The sequence below is a fragment of the Myotis brandtii genome, unplaced genomic scaffold (assembly GCF_000412655.1).
Source record: "Myotis brandtii unplaced genomic scaffold, ASM41265v1 scaffold513, whole genome shotgun sequence".
Classification (NCBI taxonomy): Eukaryota; Metazoa; Chordata; class Mammalia; order Chiroptera; family Vespertilionidae; genus Myotis; species Myotis brandtii.
In genome coordinates this window covers 1,004,169-1,027,682 of record NW_005369552.1, presented here as the reverse complement: position 1 = coordinate 1,027,682, position 23,514 = coordinate 1,004,169, and the positions used below count along the sequence as shown (strand labels likewise).

Sequence of the window (23,514 nt, the reverse complement as noted above, 5' to 3'; positions counted from 1 at the left end):
GGCGGGGAAGCTTGGCTTCCTCCATCACTGAAGCAAGCAAGCCTCCCTGTTCGCTTCCAGCTGCCTGGCTGCCGGCCGCCATCTTGGCTGGCAGTTAATTTGCATATCGCCCTGATTAGCCAATGGGAAGGGTAGCGGCCATACGGCTAATTACCATGTTTCTCTTTTATTAGATAGGATGTTTTCAAACATAAAAAAAAAACCACACCTCCTAAATTCAACTGTAGTTAAGTTACCCCTATTTGGTCTACATATCTATGTATCTGTACACAGTCTCTGTGTGTGTATTTTTCTTTTTAATGAAGCATTTGAAAGAAGGCCTAAACCATTATACACTTTCCACCTAAATACTTTGGTATACATCTTGTAAGGATATTCTCCTGTGTAACCACATCAAAATTATCATACCAAAGAAATTGATAATACTTTAATATTGTTAAGTATTCAAATTTCCCCAAATGTCTTTTACACCTTAAAAAGAAGGATCCAACCAAGAATAACACTTTGCATTTTCTTCAGTTCCTTTAGTCTATTTTATTCTAGAACAGTGGTTCCCAATGTGGGGCATACGCACCAAAGGGAGGCAATTTGATTTTTAAGGGGGGCAATTCGAGAATGAGTTATTAACAGTGAATTTTTTGCATTTCTTATGGTTCTAGGGGCCTCATATACTAGTATAGTATACAAAGATATATGTCATATTTATGCACTTCAGTTCTCTATTATATGTTTTGAAACTTTATTTGCTATTTTTCATATCATTTCATATTATTATTTTAACAATTTCTTAGTGATGGCTTCCTCAGTATTACAGCTGTCCTTTTGTTCTTTTATTTTTCTCTTTCATGCCATGTTCTTTGGAAACTTGTTTAGATCAAGTTAATGGCCTTTTAGGCTCCCTCCACATGAATAGGAATTCACTTTTTGAATAATAAGAATTATATGTCACCCTAAGGAGGGCATCAGGATTTTAGAGATGCTTAGGTGGGGCATGGCCAAAAAAAAAGTTGGGAACCACAGGTCTAGAATAATTCCTCCATCTTTTTTTTCCCAATAACATAGACTATTTTCATAAGGGTTTAGATACAATTAAACAAACACACTGGATTTTTCTTTCTTACCTGATAAACGAATGTATCTCTCATTACTGTAGAGGATATTGGAGAGAGGGGTAAGGAAGAAATATTTGAGAGCTTCCTACTGCAGGGGTGGGGGTGGCTACATGTGTATCACACATGTTCAGTACTAGCAGGTACATATATGTCACATATGTTGTTACTAATTGTTGCACATGTATCACACATTAGTTCTAATGATTACACATGTATGACACCTCCATACTAATGGTTATACTAGTACGTGTATCGTATACATTCAGTACTAATGGTCACACAGACACATGCTGTGTGTGGACTGGCACTGTGCTAGGCTTTTTGCATATGCCAACTCCTTTGAGGTTCAAAACAATCCTGTGAAGGAGATATTATTATTCATGCTATACAGTTGAGGACATTAAGGTTCCATGAGGAATAGCTTGCCAAAACTGTGTCAGAAGAGAGTTTCTAGCCCAGGTGTTCTGCCACTCCCTCCCTGTTCCATGCAGTCAGGACTCCTTTTGGGACTGACTATCCTGTGGACCTTCCAGCATCTTTATCTGCAGTGGACACAACCCTAGGACTCTGACCTCAGTTCAGCCAAACTTGGCAGGTGACCAGGGAAGGCACTGGGAAAAGCTGCACAGTCTGAAAAGATTGATAGCCTAGAAGCCCAGTGGCCAGCCCAGATTTGTGGTAATGGGTGGCAGGTCAGTGGCACTGCTCATATTTCACAACCAGCCCAAGAAGCTGAAACAGAGGAGCCATCCATTTTTTAAAGATGAGAAAACTAGCTTGGATTAAATAAATTGGCGGGGTCTGATTGGGTCAGAGATCAGGGAGGGGAGTGTCAAAGATATTTGGGCCCTTCCAGTACGTTGCTTAGCCTTAGGCCCAATAGAGAGCTTGCCTAAGAAACTAGGCCTTGCAGGCAGTGACAGGGTATCAGACTGAGAAACTCAATCAGTAGATGAACTTGTCTTATGAGTAACCATATGGTGGATATCTCTGAGAGTCTTTCCTAAAGGATCTCCAACAAAAGGTCTGGAGGTAGTTATGGGGAAATCACACAAATATTACCCATTTCTCCCAATCTGTAATCACAGAACAGAATATACAAGACCAGCTCTAGTACTCAATTATGCCATTAAATCAGTTGTGTGACCCTACCAGGTCATTGCATTTGTTCCCTCACATCCTTTTAGAAGTAGGCAGCCACATGATAAAGTCATGTCACATCTCTGGGCATTACTTCCTCTTCTTTGTAATGTGGGGTGTTTAGACTAGATGATGGCTCAGGTCTCTTCTAGGCCTGACATTTTCTGATTCCACAAGGGGCCAGAGGTCTAACCACTACTGAGTCTCTCAAATCCCTCTGGGGTTTTGCTCAAAACTATGAAATGTGGATTAACAACCACAGGAGGAAGTTAATTAACAACCTGGGGGAACTTCAGTCTCAGGAGTAAGATGATTCCTTCTGGTATTTGGTTCATCATTGCTGAGATACGCTGCCCATGGTCTCCTGGCTAATCAAAGCTGGATGCATTTTCCTGTCTTGATTATTCTTTCTGCTTCTTCATTAGATATGTAAATGCTTTCAATTTCATGAGCCTGGAGAGAATCAAAACCTTTGAAGAACTTTCACCAAATGTCACCGCTATGCTTGATGTAAGTAATGGAATGAACCTACTCAATGCACCCTGGCAAGACCCTTTGCCAGACTCCACCCAAACCCACACTCCAGCAGTCTGGTGGCTCTCAGTCAGTGCGGGGCAATAATGAGTGGTGGCTGAAATGGCAATTTCAGGGGGATTGAAAATAACACAGTTATACAGAGCTCATTGGAAAGCAGGTAAACCCATAGTTTAAAGATTACCCGAATTCATTCCAGGGTCCAAGTCCTTACTGGTCATAATTTAGTCCCTTAGGAAACTTCGTTGTGTGCTTGTAAGCTTCTTGGCTACCAGTGACGGAGCCCTACTTTCAGAGGATAGAGGAACTCAAAACTATGAGTGGCTGGGCCTTTGTGATGTAACAGAACGCTCTCTAAGAGCAGCCCGAGATCCTGGAAGAAGTCTGTCTGGGCCGGGCCTATGCTCCTTCCACGAAGGTCATGGAGACTGAACAGCCATGTTCCTACCCTGCTGCACTGGGAGGAGCAATCTGTGCAGCCTGGCACACACGAGGGCTCATTGTCTATTGAAAGCTCTGGGACCTGGGGGTGAGAAAATCAGGGAGGAAAGGGGGCGCTGGGCAGGGGCGCCTGTGGCCTCACAGACCCTCACACTCACAGAGTGATCGCCACAGACGCACGGCCGCCACTGAGCGGGTAGAAATGCTGGCTCTTCGGACCCGCCCACACTCACTGAGTCAGACTCTGCACGGTCTCGGGACTCACGTGCACACTAGAGTGTGAGACGTGCTGGTGATGACCATGTCCCACAGAAGCCTGGAAACCAACTACAGTGCGAAGGGAGTGACCACAAACAGTGTGGCCGTGACATGTAGCACAGTCACCGTAAATACACTAAAACCTCTTCAAACACACCAGATCAAGAGGAAAAGGTAATTTAAACATTTAAAAGCATTACAAACAAGCCAAGAATGTAAAGGTAAAGTAGCTGGAAATTTTGTTTTGCTGTTTAGTACTTAGGTTTTAGGTCCAAGGAAATGATACTCAGCAAACATGGAAGATATCTCCCCTCCCCCCTCCCTCCCTGCCCCGATACAGTGGGAATGACAGCAGCTTCTTGGCTGGCCCAGGCCTGTTTACTGATAATCGAGGACATGAACACAGCCAGTAACAGATTCACGGGGTGACAGGAACAAAGCATGGCAACAACTTACTGGAAATGGCCTATTAACAGAGTAATGAGGAATCTGCATAAACTCAATGCTAAAGATGAACCAACAAGAAAATAGAATTGCTGGAAACCATGACCAAGGGGTCCCGAAAATTCCACAGAATCTTCAAGAAAAAAATTAAACCATCTATACCAGCGGTTCTCAACCTGTGGGTCGCGACCCCTTTGGGGGTCAAATGACCCTTTCACAGGGGTCACCTAAATACATCCTGCATATCAGATATTTACATTACAATTCATAACAGTAGCAAAATTACAGTTATGAAGTAGCAACAAAAATAATTTTATGGTTGGGGGTCACCACAATATGAGGAACTGTATTAAAGGGTCACAGCATTAGGAAGGTTGAGAACCACTAATCTATACTAATAAAAGCCTAGGTGGCCTTACAAGATGGCCGCCACAAAGATGGCCACGTGCACAGCGGAGGCAGGGCCCGGTGGCCGCTCCACGTCCCGCGGCTCCGTGCAGTAAGGGGTGGGTCACCGCAGGGGAGGGCAGTTGGGGGCAATCAGGCCAGCAGGGGAGCGGTTAGCAGGTGATCAGGCTGGCAGACAGGCAAGCGATTAGGAGCCAGCCAATATTAAAATATTTCCTCTAATTAATCCCCTTTTAATGTGCATGAATTTCGTGCACCGGGCCACTAGTGTATTTATAATTTCTCAGAATTTTTGTATATCTTAGCCACCAAATAACAGCACTCTCATAGCAAATAGTCATCTGTCAGAATTAGTTTTAATGTATTTATACAATAATTTCCATAGAAGTTTACTATGAAAAATGCTCATCTGTTACCTGCAGGTTCCCCTTTTGTTTTAATTTCTCCACCTTCAGGAAGAAGGGCTTCAAGTCACTGGGAATAGGCATTTCTTACAACTAAAGTTTAGACTTTCCATATGAAGAAATGCTTTGTCTTAATGGGCAGGGACTGTGAAAGGTGAGGACAGAGCCTGGAGTGACTTTAGCTGTACCTCTCCCATACCCTCCCCCAGACTTGGTGTGGACCCCTGTGGGTCAAACAAGAAGTGTAACCTTTTTTCTTCTTCCCCGCCAGGATTACCAGGTGGACAGTAGCGCTCTGCGGGCCACCCCTTTGCTGAAGCGCTTCACCTGGACTGAGAGCAAACCCAAGGCCTCTCTAAAGATTGAGTAAGGAAGCTGGGTGTCTTTTCCATGAGCAATTGTTGGGGGTGGGAGGAGATGAAGGAAGACGATGGGAAGGTGGTTTAATGGGGATATTGGAGAGCTAGTTGCCCTCCTGAACTATTGTGTTCAGGCATTATAGAAAAAACACATTTTTCTCCCTAGAAGGCAGGGAGGAGGAGATAAAATCAGACATATGAGCACCAAGCTCTGGGAAGGAAGATGGGATTTGCGAAGAGAAAATATGCAGAAAATTGCAGCAAAAGCATGCAGTCCAAACACAGGAAGCAGTGGCTCAGGTGAAAGGAGCCTGAAGCCGACTGTGCACAGAACAAACTTCAGATCCCTGGTGGGACAGGGAGGGAAGCCGCGCCCATTGTTACACTGGGCACGGCCTTCGTAGCAGAAGGGTCACGGTGCTGTTTTCCAGTCCTGAGACATGCCTTCCTGAGAACCCAGCCTTCAGATGAGGGCTTGCTTCCTGTTTGGTCCTAGCACTCCTTCCATACAGTGGCCAGCGACAACTTCTGTCAGAATTACTTCAGCCTGCTTATACTCCACTGGCCCGCACATCACTTCTGCTTCTCTATGCTAGTGTCTACCTAGGAACAGTGCTGGGCAGGGCAGGCTGGGCCTATCAGGCATCCCTTCCTTCCCTGGTCCCAGTGCCTGCCCATCTCACCCACAGGCAGAGCCTGCTCCTTTCATCTAAGTCAGGGGTCAGATTTTTCCTCAAGGGGCCAGAGAGTAAACGACTACTCAGTCCTGCCGCTGTAGTATGAAAGCAGCCCTCGACAGAAGATAAGCAAGGAGGCGTGGCTGAATTCCAACAAACTTTAAAGCACAGGTGGCCCTGCCAATGAAGACATGAAAAGATGCTTAGCACCATTAGTCATCAGGGACATACACACCAAAACCACCGTGAGATACCGCTTCATACCCCCTGGATGGTTGGAATCAGAAAGTCACTGTTAGTGAAGATGTGGAGAAATTAGAGCCCTGTGTACTGCTGGTGGGAATGTAAAATAGTGCAGCCCCTTTGGAAAATAGTCTAGCGGTTCCTTAAAATATTAAGTGAGTTACTCTATAACCCAGCCATTCCATTCCTTAGTATACACCCAACAGAAGTGAAAACTATGTCCACACAAAAACTTGTACACCAATGTTCCCAGCAGTATTATTCATAATCACCAAAAGTAGTAACAACCCAAATGTCCACCAGTTAATGAATGGATAAATAAAATGCTGCATATCATTAAATAGAATAGTAATTGAAAATAAAAAGCATAAAACACTGATACATGCTACACTATGGATGAACCTGGAAAACATTAAGTAAAAGAAGCCAGGCATAGAATACCACATATTGTATGATTCCATTGGTGTGAAATGCCTAGAATAGGCAAGTCTATAGAAACAGAAAGGAGATTAGTGGTTGTTTAGGCTGGGGGTAGGAGGTGCAGGGAAGTGGAGCAGCTGGGTATACTAATGGGTATGTATGGGTTTGCGGGGGGGTGATGAAAACTGAGTGTGGTTATGATTGTGCCAACTATGAACGGACGTATACACTTTACAGAGATGAATTGTATAGCATGTCAATCACATCTCAACAAAGCTGTCATTTAAAAACAAAATAGCCCTGGCCGGTTGTTCAGTGGTTAGAGCATCGGACCTAGGACCAAAGGGTCCTGGGTCCGAATCCCAGTCAAGGGCACTTAGCTCGGTTGCAGGCTCTATGCCTGGTCCTGGTCGGGGCACGTGCAGGAGACAATCAATGTGTCTCTCTCACATTAATGTTTCTTTCTCCCTCTCTCTCTCTCTCTCTTTCTCTCCTCTCTCCCTGCCTCCCTCCCTCCTCCCTCCCTTTCACTCTCCCTAAACATCAATGGGAAAATATCCTCAAGTAAAGATTAAAAAATAATAAAATAAAAATAAATTAATAAATAATAATAAAAACAAGACAAAACAGCCCAGCCAGGGTGGCTTAGTGGTTGAGTGTCAACCCACAAACCAAGAGGTCACCAGTTTGATTCCCAGTCCAGGCACATGCCCAGGTTGCAGGCCTGATCCCCAGTAGCGGGTGTGCAGGAGGCAGCCAATTGATTCTCTCTCATTATTGATCTTTTATCTTCTCCCTCTCCTTTCCTCTCTGAAATTAATTTAAAAAGATATTTTTAAAAGATAAAATAAAATCAAGAAAAACATATTTTTTTAAAAAGCATGATGTGTGCTCACTTCAGCAGCACATATACTAAAATTGGAACAATATAGAGAAGATTAGCATGGCCCCTGCGCAAGGATGACATGCAAATTCATGAAGCGTTCCATATTTAAAAATAAAATACATAAAATAAAATAAAGATGTGTAAGTTTAAAAAAATAAAAACAAAACAGATGGCCAGCCCATAGGCTATATTTGCTGACCTTGATCTAAATCAAAGGAGGGCAACAGAGACCTCCAAGTGACATAGTTAACACAGTTCATCAACCACAATAAAGTCATTGGATAAGAACATTTCCAGGCAAACACCTGCATATCTGTTTGCTTGTACCACGAGCACAATAATGGTAACAGAGTCGAGCACCTTCAGTGTACTCAGAGTACAACAAATTGGAGGACCCCGCTGAGGTGTGGGTGGGGAAATGTGGGATACTATGGTCTGTTGTTTCCTTTTTTGGAACACTTCAGAAAATTGGTGACCATGTTAATCTAGATCAGCGGTTCTCAACCTGTGGGTCTCAACCCCTTTGGAGGTCGAATGACCCTTTCACAGGGGTCGCCTAAGACCATCAGAAAACACATATATAATTACATATTGTTTTTGTGATTAATCACTATGCTTTAATTATGTTCAATTTGTAACAATGAAAATACATCCTGCATATCAGATATTTACATTACGATTCATAACAGTAGCAAAATTACAGTTATGAAGTAGCAACGAAAATAATTTTATGGTTGGGGGTCACCACAACATGAGGAACTGTTTTAAAGGGTCGCGGCATTAGGAAGGTTGAGAACCACTGATCTAGATCTTTGTAAAGAAAGGAACACCATTAATTGCATCCTCTACTCTGAGACTAAAAATACAGAACATGGGCCCTGGCCAGGTGGCTTAATTGGTTGGAGCTGTCATCCCGTACACCAAAACCGTTACGGGTTCAATTTCTGATCGGGGCACATACCTTAGTTTCGGGTTCAAACACTGGTCAGGGCACATGCGGGAGGCAACTGAGCAATGTTTCTCTCTCCCTTACTCTCTCTCTTAAATTGATTAACATATCCTCAGGTGAGGATTTAAAAAAAATATGGAACACAGAGCAAACGCTTGATGTGCAAGTCCAAAACCAACCCAACTAATGTGGTGGTGCACATGGTCCTTTTATCCTCGCCTCAGCCATTGAAGAAAACAAACAAATATGAATGACAAGCGAAGCTTTTCTTCCTGTGTCTGTCTTAGGCTGGACATAGCATGCAGGACCCAGAAGCAAGTTTCTTCACCTTTGAGCCTTGTCAGTGATGTTCAGTCTCATAACTTGGTTTTCTCTTCTAGAATGTAAACATCAGGAGACAGCTGTATTGACCTTTTTTTATGAAGCTCTAGTTTCTTGAGGCCATCGTAACAATTATCACAAACTTGGTGGCTTAAAATGAGAAATGTATTCTCTTGCAGTTCTGGAGGCCAGAAGCCCAAAATCAAGGTGTTGCAGGCTCTGGGAGAGAACTCTTTCTTTGCTTCTTCCAGCTTCAGGTGGTCCCAGGCACTCCTTGGCTTGTGGCCACGATTCTCTGCTCTGTCTTCACATCACCTCCTCCTGTCTCTGGTTGTAAATCTCCCTCTGCCTCTTGTATAAGGAGGAGAGAGAATCATTGATCGGCTGCCTCCTGCATGCCCCACACTGGGGATTGAGCCAGCAACCCAGGCATGTGCCCTGACTGGGAATCGAACCGTGACCTCCTGGTTCACAGGTCAACACTCAACCCCTGAGTCACATCAGCTGGGCCACTCTCTCTTTTTATTTAAAGAGGTTTTTATAAAAAATGTTTTTGATTGATTTGAGAGAAAGAGGAATGGAGAGAGGGGAGTGTGTATATAATTCAGGATAAGCTCATCCTCTGAAGAGCTTCAGCTTAATCACATCTTTTGCCATATAAGGTGCTATTCACAGATCCCAAGGATTTGGCATCAATATTTTGGGGAGCATTTTTCAGCCTACCATGGTAGCTAACGGATTCAAGTGTAGAAGAGCTATCCCCAAGTCTTGGGAGTTACTTTCCTCCTTGAATTATGGAATTACATGACCTCATCACATAGTCCAGCCCCCGGTCAGTGGAACACATCCTTCTGCCCAGAGACAAGAAGCTGGTAGTAGTGAGGCAGTGTGAGCTCCATAACAGAGTCTGACCAGAGAATGAGGTGGGAGTCAACAGCCATCAATGCTAGGACAGTTATGAAAGAGTGGGCCCACACATTTTGGCTCAGTGGTTGAGCATTGACCTATGAACCAGGAGGTCATGGTTCAATTCCCAGTCAGGGCACATGCCCGGGTTTCAGGCACGATCCCCAGAAGGGGGCATGCAGGAGGCAGCCAATTGATGTTTCTCACTCATTGATGTTTCTGTCTCTCTCTCCCTCTCCCTTCCTCTCTGAAATCAATAAAAATACATTTAAAAAATAAAATAAAAACATATTTTTTTAAAAAAAGAAAAGAGTGGACTTAGCCTTGGCAGGGTAACTCAGTTGGTTAGAGTGTCCTCCCAGTATGCCAAAGTTGTGCGTTTGATCCCCAGTCAGGGCACATATAAGAAGCAACCAGTAAATGCATAAATAAGTGGAACAACAAATCGATACCTCCTCCTCTTTCCCTTTCTCTCCCTCCCTCCCCCCTTCTATCTCTCTCTCTCTCAATAATCAATTTAAAAACAATTTTTAAAAACTCTTTAAATAAAAAGAAAGAGTGGCCCAGATGATGTGGCTCAGTGGTTGAGCATCGACCTATGAACCAGGAGGTCACGGTTGGATTCCCGGTCAGGGCACATGCCCAGGTTGGGGGCCCGATCCCCAGTGGGGGACGTGCAGGAGGCACCCGATCAATGATTCTCTCTCATCATTAATGTTTCTCTTTCTCTCTCTGCCTCTTCCTTCCTCTCTGAAATCAATAAAAATATAGTTTAGGGTGGGGCAGGTGCGGGCTAGAAGGGGTCAATCTGTAAATACCTGAAACAATAAAGAGTTTTTAGAGTAGCGTGATTTCAAGAAACTAAATTTGTATATTTGATGTTTTTCTTTTTTCTTTAGCTTGAGAGTAACCAGTAAGAGTAAGGAGTCGGGGCTTTCTGACCTGACCAGGCCTCAGTTCTGCCATCCTGACTGTGGGCACGTCAACAGAGGCCAGCGCAGGTTCACCTACGACAACTCCGAGCTGGAAAGGAAGGTCTCGTGCTGCTCTCCTCCCCCAGACTACAACTCCGTGGTCTTGTATTCCACCCCACCTGTCTAAGCGTGACGGCCTGATTTCTAGAACCACATGCAGATGTATACCCCAGAAAACGAGCTTCTGCCAGTATTATGCACATAGAAGTGTACACCTCTGCCCCTCCGCAGGGGCTAGATGCTCCTGTGGTTTTTAACAGTGCTTTTTTCTTTTGACTAACCAGAATGTAACCCCCAGATAAATAGAGTAAGAGTGACAAGTGAAGGCCAAACCCTCATTCAGTGTGTTAGAGAAATTCTTTCAGGTCCAAAGACTTCCTGCTCCTTGCCCCCAGGCCTCGGGCCTGGACAATTCAGGAGACGCAGCATGCACCCAGGGACGGCAGCCCGAGCAGGGACGGCAGCCCGAGCTGGCCTACGCAAGCCCGGGGCCTCCAGCAGACATGGCTGTGAGGAGGAAAAGGAAAAAGGGAGAAAAGAAGAAAAGAGAAAACAGGACAGAGCACAAGAAGGGAGAATTTGAGCTGGGCCACATGGAAGGAGTGGAAGAGGGCTACCAACAAGGACACTGAAGAGGTTCCGAAACCCTACCTAACCCACTCCATTTGAGAACCCCGCCAGGGAGCCAAGAGAATAGAGGGATGAGGGGACTTTTTCTGGACTCTGGGAGGCAAGAAAAGGACAAACATTTTTTGGAACAACAAAGCATATTTTAAAACATTAGCTACAGGACTGGTTCTCTGTCCATTCCCATATATGACACATTTTTTATTTCTGTCACTGAGGCTGTTGCTCATCTGAGCCCACACTGCCGGCCCCTCTAGCAAGTACACTGAACACTTACCTGAGCTAAGCTGGAATATTAGTTCAGGGCATGTAGCATATTGTTCGTAGTAAGCTAACTGGAACGGCTGGTCTGTGAGGGTTACCTGTTGGGCTTAAAGTCCCATTTAAAAAAATCAGATTCTATTTTGAGGAGTGTTAATGTATAGTCAAGACACTTAACTCAATGTTTTGCATTTGCCTATTTTGTACAGTTAGTTATAAAAGGAAGCTGAGGAGAATGAAAATGCCCCAAAACGAGGGCAGAAGGAATAAGGAAGATGAGGCAGAGTGAAAGCCCTCTCTGTGCCAACCAAACCACCTCACTGCAACAGGCGGCCCGGAGGCTGTGTGATGGGGACCCCACTTCCCAGTCTGTCTCCTGGGAAGGCGGGTTAGAGCATTAACCAAGGTTTATTAAGCACTTTATGCTCCTTGAGAAAAAGGTGATAGTAAAGTATTTCTGGAATTGGGACTCAGGACATTAATCCGCCATCCACAGGAGAAAAGCCTCTTTCATCTGCTTTCGCCTTGCCTTGGCCTGAGGATGATGGAAAAGGAACAGGTGCGCAGGGTGCCCACTCCCCAGGGTGGAGGGCCGGGTCTGCGGCGGGCTCCGCCTGATGCTCTGTATTTAGAATGTTTGGAACCTGTCAGAGCTGGGCAGACAGCAGAGAAGATGCGGTTCCCTTGATGCATGCAACTGAACTGTAGAAGCCGGAACACAAGTAATAGCAGCATCCTTCCTGTGTCACAGTCTTGTTTCAAGGTTCTTTGTATGGAGAGATGGGGACTGGGCACATCCCCAGTGAGCCAGTGGGAGCGCCCACGCGGCTCTGCAGGAGGGGCCTCCGGCCAGCAGAGCAGGGAGTCCGGCCTCTCCACCAAGCCAAGGCCCAACAAAATCAGCCGGGAGGGGGAAAGCTTTGTTCTTCCTCTTCTTCACCGGAACAAAATCACCAGGGACAACTGGCAATGGTGTAAACCAGGTAACCAAGAGGAAGGTAAACACAGGGAAGGTAAAAGAAGACCTCAATCCATTCTCTAGTTTTCTCAAATTAGATAAGGACCCAGCAAATAGTGAAGATCACGGAAAACCTTAGCTATATGTATTATGTGCTGATTTTAATGATCTCATTCTTAATCATTGAGACCTTAGTAATACCACCTCACCAAAAGGAACAATCTATTATTGGTGTCAGTTCCGTTTTTTGAAAGACTCAGGTTTGTAGCCTATGTGAGTCCATCCAAAAAGGTTCCCATCTGGCGTCCCGACACAGACAGGAAAACAGCAGCTTGTAGCAACGTGTCGTGGGGTAGTTGCATGGTGCTTGCCACAGGCGAGTTCATTAAAACAGCACTGAAAACTGAAACACTAATTAACTGATGCTGGTATTAAATCATTTGTCACTTATGGCAAAAATGGTTGGCAGTGGCAAGGAAAGAACCAGCACCTCTTTTAGGATTTGTGAGATCACGTATGTGGAACTGCACAGGCGGGAGGGGACAAACCATATGCAAGTGTAGGTCTCGTTTAAGACATGATGCCCACACCTTATTTGAGCCCACGCAATATATCTGTCCTAATCCTGGAAACTGTTACTGAGGCCTTTTAGCTGTGCCTTACTTCCCAGCCTGGAAGAATGTCAAACAAGAAACATATCTGCCAGCTCCTTTGAGCTGATTAAAGGAGGAGCGCGTCTTTGACTGACAGTGGTAGTAACTATATGTGTATATATATATGCGTGTGTATGTGTTTTGTGCAGAACTATTTAAGGAAACTGGAATTTTAAAGTTACTTTTATACAAACCAAGAATGTATGCTGCAGATATAAGACATAATTTGGTCCTTTATATCTAGTCACTATGAATGTATTTTATATACTATCTTCATTTAATAAAGTTAACTTCTAAAAACATCTATGTATTTTCTTCCTAATTTGCTTATAAATGAGAACAGGAGTCATAGGTTCCCCCAGGGGTGGGGAACTGCTGTTCTGGGAGATCTCATTAAACCAATCATTAAGCAGCACAAAAGCAAGCACTGCTAGAGGTAAAGAACTTTCTCTCAACACCATGAAATGGCTACTCTTAACAATCAGGACACTGCAAACAGTAAATAAAATAAAATCCAACTAGGCAGACTGCCCAGAAAACTAAATACTAAAATGAGGGAGATCACAAGTAAAACGTACAGAGTGCTGCCTGCAGACAAAAGTGCCCTCAGTTTAAAAAGAGTTTAAAATTAGTCTTTTCCAAACACTAATTTTCAGCTAATAAACAATTACCATAACTATAGAGGGGAGTGTGTGTGCCTGCACCTGTGTGTGTTTGTATTAGAGGTTGTGTGCAAGAAACCATCTATATATATAAAAGCCTAAGTGACTGTGATGACCGGACGACTGGTCGCTATGACGATGCACTGGACACCAGGGGGCAGACAACACAGGAGCTGCCCCCTGGTGGTCAGTGCACTCCCACAGCCAACCTCCTGTGACCGGCCAACTTCCCTCGGTCCCTCCCCCCAGCCGGCCCAGCACGGATTGCCGGCCAACCTCCCACAGTCTCTCCCCCCTCTAACCTCCCCCAAGGCCGGCTGGCCCTGATTGGCTCCATCAGCCTCATTGGCCCCAATCGCCAGCCCTGGCCAAGGGACCCCACCCATGCATAAATTCATGCACCGGGCCTCTAGTACAAAATAATTAGGCAAAAGCCTAAGGTAAGAACTTCCCTAAGAAAAGTACACTACCTAAATATTCTTTAATTTTGTTTTGTGGTTTAAATCCTAGAAAGAGAAATAAACAATTCAGACAATCACTATCAACACAGAATAAGTGATCAATAACACATTGTCTTAGGAAGTGGTCATACCATCACCTTCCTAATAACATTATAAGGAATTAGATTGGAGGGAAAAGAACTGCTTTCTTTGGAAAAAAGGCAAGAAAAATAAAAGGCTAAATGACTAATCTCAGTAAATGTATGGTTAACTAAAGAGGACAAGAGGCATTTTATCTTCAAAATTTTTAAATTCTTTAAAAATATTATTGGTTTTCATATTACACTCATTTAGGCAAATGATTTGAAGAATGCTTGAGGAATTGGTGTCACGTCATAATTTAGAAATTTTCTCATGACTCTGGAAACTTACAGTTCATTAGGGAATAGATTTTTTTCTTTCCTCCAGCAGAATAGCCAAGTAAGGTTTATTAGAGTCCTTGGTGTTAAACATATTACCAGACTTTGGGATTTCACAGGCAAGGACATTTTTCAAAAATATCCTGGATCCCAACACAAGGATGACTAGCTTTCTACTTTTTGAACTAAAGACATTTAAGGGCAAAAAAAGCAAAACAAACCAAAAACCAACCAGATGCTATTAATGTTCTATTTCTTGAGCTGGATACATAGGTGTGTTCACTTTGTGATCATTGCTGAGCTATATGCTTATTTGCAGGTTTGTGTGCAATTCAAAAACAATTATCTTAAAAATACCATTTTAAAAGGAGTAGGGGCTTACTTTCAGACTAAAAACTATCAACGTTACGTGCCAGCAACTACTGTAAGTACTTTGGAGGAAAAAAACATTTAATTTTCAAAGCCATCCAATGTGACAGGCACTATTAGTAAACCCTTCATGTCAATGGGAAAATGTAAGTAATCAAAAGAGAACTTCAAAATCCCACCATCACACCTACCCTCTTCCAGCATCTGTGCTCATATGCTCTGCCTTCCCTCATGAAATCAAAACACATGCTGGGCAGTCGCCTCCTCCTCTCACCTACACAAGGACACTCTCCAGCAATCCACCACTGCCTTACCCCCATCCACGTCCCCTCCACTGGATCAACTCTTCTTATGAAAAGTTACATCCCGACTTTCCCCTTCAGCTACCACCCCATTCCTTCACAGCAATATTCCTTGCAAGAGCTGGTTATGCTGTTTCAGATTCCTCCCCTCCAGGCCCTCTAAGCTCCCTCAAGCCTAGGGTTCACTGTCACGCTCACTGAGACTGCCCTTGGCCAGGTTATCCGTGAACTTCATATTGTTAAACCAAATGGCCATTTTCAGCTTCAATCTTTCTTGAACCATCAACTTCACCTTTATTCCTAAAAACACCTAAATACCTTTTAACTGTGATCCAGGACATCACACATTTCTTCCTATCTCACAGGCCATTGATGTCCCTCTTACTGGTTTACTTTTCTCTGACCTTTGAACATGGTTCCAGTTACCCCAGCACTCTGCCCTTGGACTTTTCTCAGTTTACACTAACTCCATCATCTCAGCCAGCCTCAGGGCTTTATGTGACACCTGCATGACAATGGCTTGTAAGTTACATTTATGGGCCAGATCTCAGCCCTAACCTCCAAAGTCATGTGTATGCCAAGTGCTAAATTGGCATCTTTGGATCCTGTGGCAGCATCTTCCAAAGGTAGCTGCAGCAGTATCTCCCGAATCCCACATGACCTTCGACAATGTGCGTTTGTCACTTCCCCATTAAATTCCTCTTCCCGAGAATCAGAGCTGGCTCTGTGACTCACTTGCAATCATTAGAATGTGGCAGAAATGACCCTGCACTCAGAGGCCAGGTCAAAGAAAAAAAAGAAAATCATGCATTTTCCAGTCTTTTGGTAAATTCATTCTCCAAGAGCTCCCACTAGAGATCCAGGCACCATGTTTGGACAAGCCTAAGCCACACGGAGGCCATGAGTAGGTGCTCCATTACAGTCCCCCACTGAACCCAGCCTTCATCTTTCAGTTCAGGTGCTAGATCAGCTGATTTCAGCCCCCAGGAAGTTTCCCAGCTGAGGCCCAAAACATAATGAAATAGAGAAGCCATCCAGCTGTGCCCTGCCCAAATTCCTGACCCACGGAATCCCTGAGGATAATACAATGGTTGCTTTATGCCATTAAGTTTGGTGTTGCTTATAACAAACCAGAACAAATGTGTACTAAACATCTCAAACCTAACAGGCCCCAGACCAAACTCTCAGTTATCCTTCCTCACTTCCCCATCCTCCCTGCCCTCCCACCCCCAAAACTCTTTGTTCCTACAACAATCTCTTTCCGTTCAGTGCAATCCTCCATCCCATCAGTAGTGGACCAAATCCTTAAGTCATTTTGACTTCCCACTTCCTTTCTTCCTTCACACCCAATAAGTCAGGACATCCAGTGGGCTCTACCTTTAAAATATATTCAGAATTTAGTCATTTCATCCCACCTCTTCTGCTGTCACTCTAGTCCAAATCCCCATCATCTTTCACTTGAAATACAGCAATAGCTTGTTAACCAGCTGCCAAAGTAATCCTTTTAAAACGTTTTATCATGTTATTCTGCTCCAAATCCTCCTGCAGTTTCCCCTTTCACTGGGAGTAAAAGCCAAAATGGTCTTAAAAGGACCTATAGGACACTACTACCCATATTACCCTCTATCTTCACTTCTGACCCACTTTACTCTGGCCACATGGCCTTCCTGCTATTCTTCAAATATTCCAGGCACATTTCCGGATCTGGAATTCTTTTCCCTCAAATTCTGCATGGCTGCTGGCTCCTTCACTTTAAGTTCATCCTCAAATGTGAGCCCTACACACAAACCATCCCATTTGAAATTCTATCACCACCCCTAAACTCCCCACAACTAGAGTAGCAAGATTAAACACAGCATGGCCAGTTACATTTGAACTGCAGGTAAATATCTTTTATTGAATTTATTGGGGTGATATTGGTTAATTATATAGGTTTCAGGTGTACAATTCTATAATGCACCATCTGTATATTATATTGTGTGTTCACTACCCCAAGTCAAGTCTCCTTCCATCACCATTTATGCCCCCTTTAGCCTCTTCTACCTCTCCATCCCTCTTCCCTCTGGCAATCACCATACTGTTGTCTGTATCCATGTCTTTCTTTTTTTTCTTTGCTTAATCCCTTCACCCTTCTCACCCAGGTAACTTTTTAACATACCTATGTCCCACACAATACTTGAGACATACCTATGCTAAAAAAAATTACGTTGTTTATCTATAATTCAAATTTAACTGTGTGTTCTATATTTTTATTTGCTAAATCTGGCAACCTTACCCACATCCTTTACCCTACTTTCTTTTCTTTCCATAGACATTATTTCCTCTTAACATACTATATACTTCGTCTTCTTGCTAGAATAAAAGCTCTGTAAAAGCAGAAATTTTTTTTCTTTTTTTTTATTCTTTTTAAAAAAATATTATAATAAGTATTACAAAGGGTATTACATATGTGTCCTTTTTTTCCCCGCCCTTGACAATCCCCTGCCCTCCCTTACCCCCCAGTGTCTTATGTCCATTAGTTATGCTTATATGCATGCATACAAGTCCTTCGGTTGATCTCTTACTCCCCTCCCTTCTGCCCCCCAACCCTCTCTGGCCTTCCCACTGCAGTTTGACAATCAGTTTGAGGCAGCTCTGCCTCTGTATCTATTATTGTTCAAAAGTTTGTAATGGTCTTTATTATCCATGAATGAGTGAGATCATGTGGTATTTTTCCTTCATTGACTGGCTTGTTTCACTTAGCATAATGCTCTCCAGCTCCATCCATGCCGTTGCAAATTGTAAGAGTTCCTTCTTTTTTACAGCAGCATAGTATTCCATCGTGTAGATGTACCACAGTTTTCTAATCCATTCATCTACTGATGGGCACTTAGGCTGTTTCCAGATCTTAGCTATGGTGAATTGTGCTGCTATGAACATATGGGTGCACATATCCTTTCTGATTGGTGTTTCTGGTTTCTTGGGATATATTCCTAGAAGTGGGATCACTGGGTCAAATGGGAGTTCCATTTCCAGCTTTTTGAGGAAACTCCATAGTGGCTGCACCAGTCTGCATTCCCACCAGCAGTGCACAAGTGTTCCTTTTTCTCCACATCCTCGCCAACACTTGTCGTTTGTTGATTTGTTGATGATAGCCATTCTGACATGTGTGAGATGGTACCGCATTGTTATTTTGATCTGCATCTCTCGGATGATAGTGACTTTGAGCATGTTTTTATATGTCTCTTTGGCTTTCTGAATGTCTAAAAGCAGAAATTTTTGTCTGTTGTAGTCAGAGTTCTTCAGTTGGTTCCCAGAACAATGCCTAACATACAATAAGCATTCAATAACTAGTTCATGAACGAGTGAATTTAAATCCATTCAATTGCGGCACTGAGTGGGCAAATGGTTTACCCAAGATCACAGAGCTCTCAGTGGTAGAAGCCAGTATTTGAACTCAGGTAGCCTTGTTCTAGCAAATTGGTTTCTTAACCACCATGCATACTGTTTTAAATACATTTTAAAGACATGTATTTTTTAATTCTCTTTCCTCCTTTCTCCGCCCACCCCATTTATATAGGATATTTTACAGATGGGTCCCTAACCATGCATTTGCTAAAGGTGTTGGAGGGGAAGAGATCACTGTTTTTGACCATTCAGAGCAAAGGAGATGAAAGCATTTGTCAGAGTGTATCAGATGTAACATAGGCGTAACTTTAACAGTATTTTTAATGTGTTCTCCTAAGAAATTTAAACCTAAAAGATCCCTAAATACATCCTCAATTCTGAGCAGACTAGTCTCCCTTCTTCTTCATGAACCCACAATCATCAATTTTAATTTATATGATTCCATGGATTTTTTTCAAGATCCTTCTACATGTAAAACCTTCTATACTTATTCTCTCCCTTAATTCCTAAAACCAACTGACCAGTTCCTTCAGCTGAAATTAATCCCTTTCTTTACTCTAGTTCTCCTTCACCTGTGCCTATAGTCCCTTATCACTTTCTATTCTGTACAGTATTTTTTCAACTCATTTCAAACGTACAAAAAAACCCCCACAAAAATCCACAACACCCCACAATAAACATTCTACCCAGATTCAACAAATGTTAACATTTTACCATATTTTCTTTATCTACCCTTATCTTCTGAACTAGAGGCCCAGTGCACGAAATTCCTGCACTGGTAGGGTCCCTAGCAGCTGCCGGCTGCTGGCCGGGTACTCCCTCCCTTCCCCCAGCCGGCCCCACCCCCTGGTCGAACTCCCAGACAACTCCCAGTCAAGGGGACAATTTGCAGACTATGCTTTTATTATATAGGATAGTGCTTCTGAAGGACTTGGGGGAAGGGACATCCTTCACTATACAGTAAATTAAGTACTGAAAAGATTGGCTAGGTATCATTCCCATCCTTTCACATAAGTGGGTCTTCTCTTCTAAACTTTGCTGTAAGTCATGTAGCATATAAACATGTTTGGGCACAACTATACATTTTGTAAGTACCAAGTACTCATACTTGCATTTTTAGTGCCTAGAACAGATCCAAGTAGGCATTTAACAGATACTTGATAAGTCAATAAATCTACCACCATTTCATCCAAAGACCAAAAATACCTCCAAGACAGGAAGGAAATCATCAGCCTTTTAAATTCCTATCATTTGACAAATCATCTTTTTAATTTTTTTTTTTAATCTTCACACAAGGATATTTTTTCCATTGATTTCTGAAAAGAGTGGAAGAGAGGGAGAGAGATGAAAGGGAAGGAGGAGGGGGAGAGAGAAACATCGATGTGAGACCCACTGATTGGTTGCCTTCCCCACATGCCCCCTACAGGGGCTTAGGAACCTGCAACTGAAGTATGTGCCTTTAACCAGGAATCAAACCTGTAACCCTTCGGTCCATGGGCCGACGATCTAACACTGAGAAACCCAGCCAGGGCCCAATCATCTTTTCAAATAAACTGGTAACAGTAACAAAAAAGATGAGTTTCTTTCTGTAATTCTTTATTAAAAATACTGCTGTACACATAGAGACTGAAAACAGGATTAAAGATGAATAACCCAATTTGGGATCATGACATTAGAACTTAACATACTGGTGCTTTTTAGGGAAGTTGTTGACATCCAAACCACAGAACCAAGGTCAAAAGCAAAATACAAAGGTACCCTCAAAAATATTTACAATGAAGTAAATACACTAACAGAATTTAAAATAGGTACAAAAATTTGAAATGACCAACGCTACATGATTTCAAGGGTTGTCCTTTCTGTGCTTTTAACTATCGTAACAGGAAGGTATGGAAGTTTATATCCTTAATTTGACTCTTCTCAAAGAATAAAATCTTCCTATTAATTAAAAAGACTAACTTTTAGACAACCTCTTAAATGGAATTACACTATGGAAAAGAGGGCTCCCCCAAAAAACACCTAAGCAGAACTAAGAGTTCTATTGAAAACCATTCCCAATAAAAACTAAATGAAAAATAAATATAAAACAAAGCTTAAAAAAATATGTATTACCTGACACCAACTGTTTTCAGGCTGATGATATTTACTCATGAAAACATATGAGCTGTCTATGTTTTATATTCAAACCAAGTCCTGAGGTTATTAGGGGCTGAAGCAAACTAGCATTTATAACACAAACATTCTTGGGTTTGTGATTTGAACCTGCCTTGCAGAGGGGAGTTTGCTGGTCTATACAGAATGAGAAATTCAAGCCCTATTCTACCCCTGCCCTTCCTTAGCTTTCACAAAACATTGGTCCACAAATTAAATTTTCAAAAAGTTGCCAGACCCCAAAACGAAAATAGATGATCCCCTTTCATTTTCAAAGAAAACAATATTGGAAAAAATCTCCAGCCTGCTTATAAATTAAGCATTTCATATTTCTTCTAGAATACAAGTAGTTCTTTTTTGTACAAAAGAATTACAATATGATTTGTCAAAAAACATATAAAAAGACAGCTGCTCTTCTTCAAATACATGAGCTAATGATAAAAGACTTTTGCATGTTAATGTCTCCAAGTTCCTGTTCCTTTTACATAAAAAGAACATTACGGTGGCAAATGTTAATTATCATTTGAATATTAAACATTATGTTCTTTTAAAATCCATCCAGATCAAATGCAATCATTGATTTTCTTTTTAGCAACTGATGCTACCACAGGTGGACTCACTTGTTACAATGTGAGAAGCGTGTCTCTAGTCTTCAAAGCTTTCAGGTGAAGAGAGGTGCTTTTCCTTGATGCAAATCTCAAGGCAGAGAAAATCATTTTAAAGCTTATAAAAAGTGGACAGAGAAATATTAAAAACTTCTCTGAAAACTACAAATATGTATAATCATTAAAATTGAAAACCATAACATCAGTTGCAAGTGCTTGGAAGTCTTTCCTGATCTTTTGAGTTTCCACATTTTCTTCATAGTTGCTTGGTGAGCACCCAGTGCTAGTAAAACATTCAGTGCTGGGAAAGGAGATACAGTCTTCATTACTGTTTTTCAAGAAAGAAAATTCCTATGTATTTGGCAGTCTTCAGTATCAAAGTATAAGTATTTCATTAACTAGAAATTCCATGAATACACAAGTTTGGCGACAACTGCACGTCCAAATATTAAGAAAGGTTAAGAGGAGGAAAATTCCAAAGATTTGAGATTGACTTATTCAGGAATATCCCACATATTATTATTAAAAGCACTATGACTTTGGGCTAAGCAGTGACTGCAAAGGCACAGCAGATTGTTATCCCTCCAGATTCAGGCTATAAAACTTCAGAAGCTCTTGATGCCAGACCACTGCTGTGTTTAGCTCATCTTCTGAACAGTGTCTCTGTGTCTGTATCCAGTGTAAAGTACCATAATAAAGCTGTGGTTTAAAGAACAAAACTTTATACAAAAAAAACAGCAAACTTCAGTCCTTTAACACAATTTCTCAATTTTTTTTCTATTTAAAAAAGATTGCATAAATGTAAATGTATCTGACTAGCAGGAAACATCTTTTTTACAAAAGGCTCTGGTTGAATTTGGAGCAAAAAGTTCTATGAGCTCCTTCAGTTACTGTTTATCCAATCTTTACAGAAAGGATTTAAATCAAGTAATAGGGGAATTTGTATCTAACAAAATTCACTGATATTTCTTTTTGTGTGTTCTTTAAAACAAAACAAAAATCTCAATTTGAACTAACAGTGGGTGGCATATAGAGCTTGCATACAATACTCTTACAAGAATTATGCGCTACATTGAACTGTGAAATTATTTACCTGGTCCATTACATTATTCAGGGCAACCCATCCCCAAAAGAGCAAATTCTGCAACCCTCACTGACAAAAATGCTGTCCAGCATTGTTTCCAAAAAATACCCTTGCAAATAGATTCCCTTAATAAGTATACAATGTGGCAAAAGTTCAAAGATCAGAAAAAAGTCTTAAGAAAATTAAAATTAGTGCATATACAAGTGGAAAAAAACCAAAGCTGGAACATCAGTCGCCTAATGGTGCTCCTTAATCTAAAATAAATTCTTCACAGATTTGGCCCCAATGGCAGCCACAGCTCTAGGATGATTGAAACATTCTTCCTTTCAAGTAACAGTGTACCTGATTGAAATGCAAGCAGCTTTGCTCATCTTCTGTTTGTTTCCCAGACGTGAAATGAGATGATGAAAACAGTTCAGCTGTAGTGCAATTCGCTATAGGTTAAGCTCCTCAGCCATGTCCTGCGTGCTGTTACAAATACTACAACTGGCCATTGGCAGCTGCGATCAGTTCTTGAAAAGTGTTTTCAAAGCAGCGCTTTAAGTCACTGTAAGTCACCACAAGTACACTCTTCTCATCTCTGGAAATGAGGCTTATTTTTTCTGGCACACCAGCATCTAACTGAAACAGATACATTAAAAAATATGAAGTTCATACCACACAGAAGATTATCTACTTTATCTACTTTAGGACAACACTTGGCAATGATGATAAACATTTAAAATTGTTTGTTACATTTGCTTCTGGATATACATAAATATTTCATACCACCAATCAGTAGGTACACACTTTTAACTCAGACGCTTTTCACACAAATGCTGCCCTATTTCTCCCTATCTTTCATGCTTTTTCTAATTGCTTGTATTATATAGTATAACTTAATTATTCCCTCAATATCTCCCAACTTTTTTGTATCACAATTACAGTGCAATGAACATTTTCATCTCAACTTTTTCTTCTGTAGAATTACTTCCTTAGGAGACTTAAAAGTACACTGAATCAGAAAGTATGAGTAATTTTATAGCCTATCACATACAGCCAAATTGCTTTCCACGGGATTTCAGACACCATAGCCTTATAAGTTGTACCAATTTAGCAGCAACTCCTTATCAAATGAGTG

At 42.1% G+C, this 23,514-nt stretch overlaps 2 protein-coding genes across 7 annotated transcripts in view; one reads left to right on the top strand and one right to left on the bottom strand.

Moving 5' to 3' along the window:
• The window catches only part of FLT1 (fms-related tyrosine kinase 1), a 175,156-nt gene extending 163,660 nt beyond the window's left edge, over nucleotides 1-11,496 (top strand). Inside the window, exons 26-28 of the mRNA XM_005877272.1 lie at nucleotides 2,678-2,762; nucleotides 5,013-5,107; nucleotides 10,402-11,496. Of these exons, the coding sequence (XP_005877334.1) occupies nucleotides 2,678-2,762; nucleotides 5,013-5,107; nucleotides 10,402-10,603 (382 nt within the window). The 3' untranslated portion in view covers nucleotides 10,604-11,496. The remainder of the gene's footprint in view (nucleotides 1-2,677; nucleotides 2,763-5,012; nucleotides 5,108-10,401) is intronic.
• Nucleotides 11,497-20,128: 8,632 nt separating this feature from the next.
• PAN3 (PAN3 poly(A) specific ribonuclease subunit) overlaps nucleotides 20,129-23,514 on the bottom strand; it is a 154,974-nt gene continuing 151,588 nt past the window's right edge. For all 6 annotated transcript variants that reach the window (XM_014548557.1, XM_014548553.1, XM_014548556.1 and 3 more), the window contains one exon: nucleotides 20,129-23,015. In XM_014548557.1, the coding sequence (XP_014404043.1) occupies nucleotides 22,875-23,015 (141 nt within the window). In that variant the 3' untranslated portion in view covers nucleotides 20,129-22,874. The remainder of the gene's footprint in view (nucleotides 23,016-23,514) is intronic.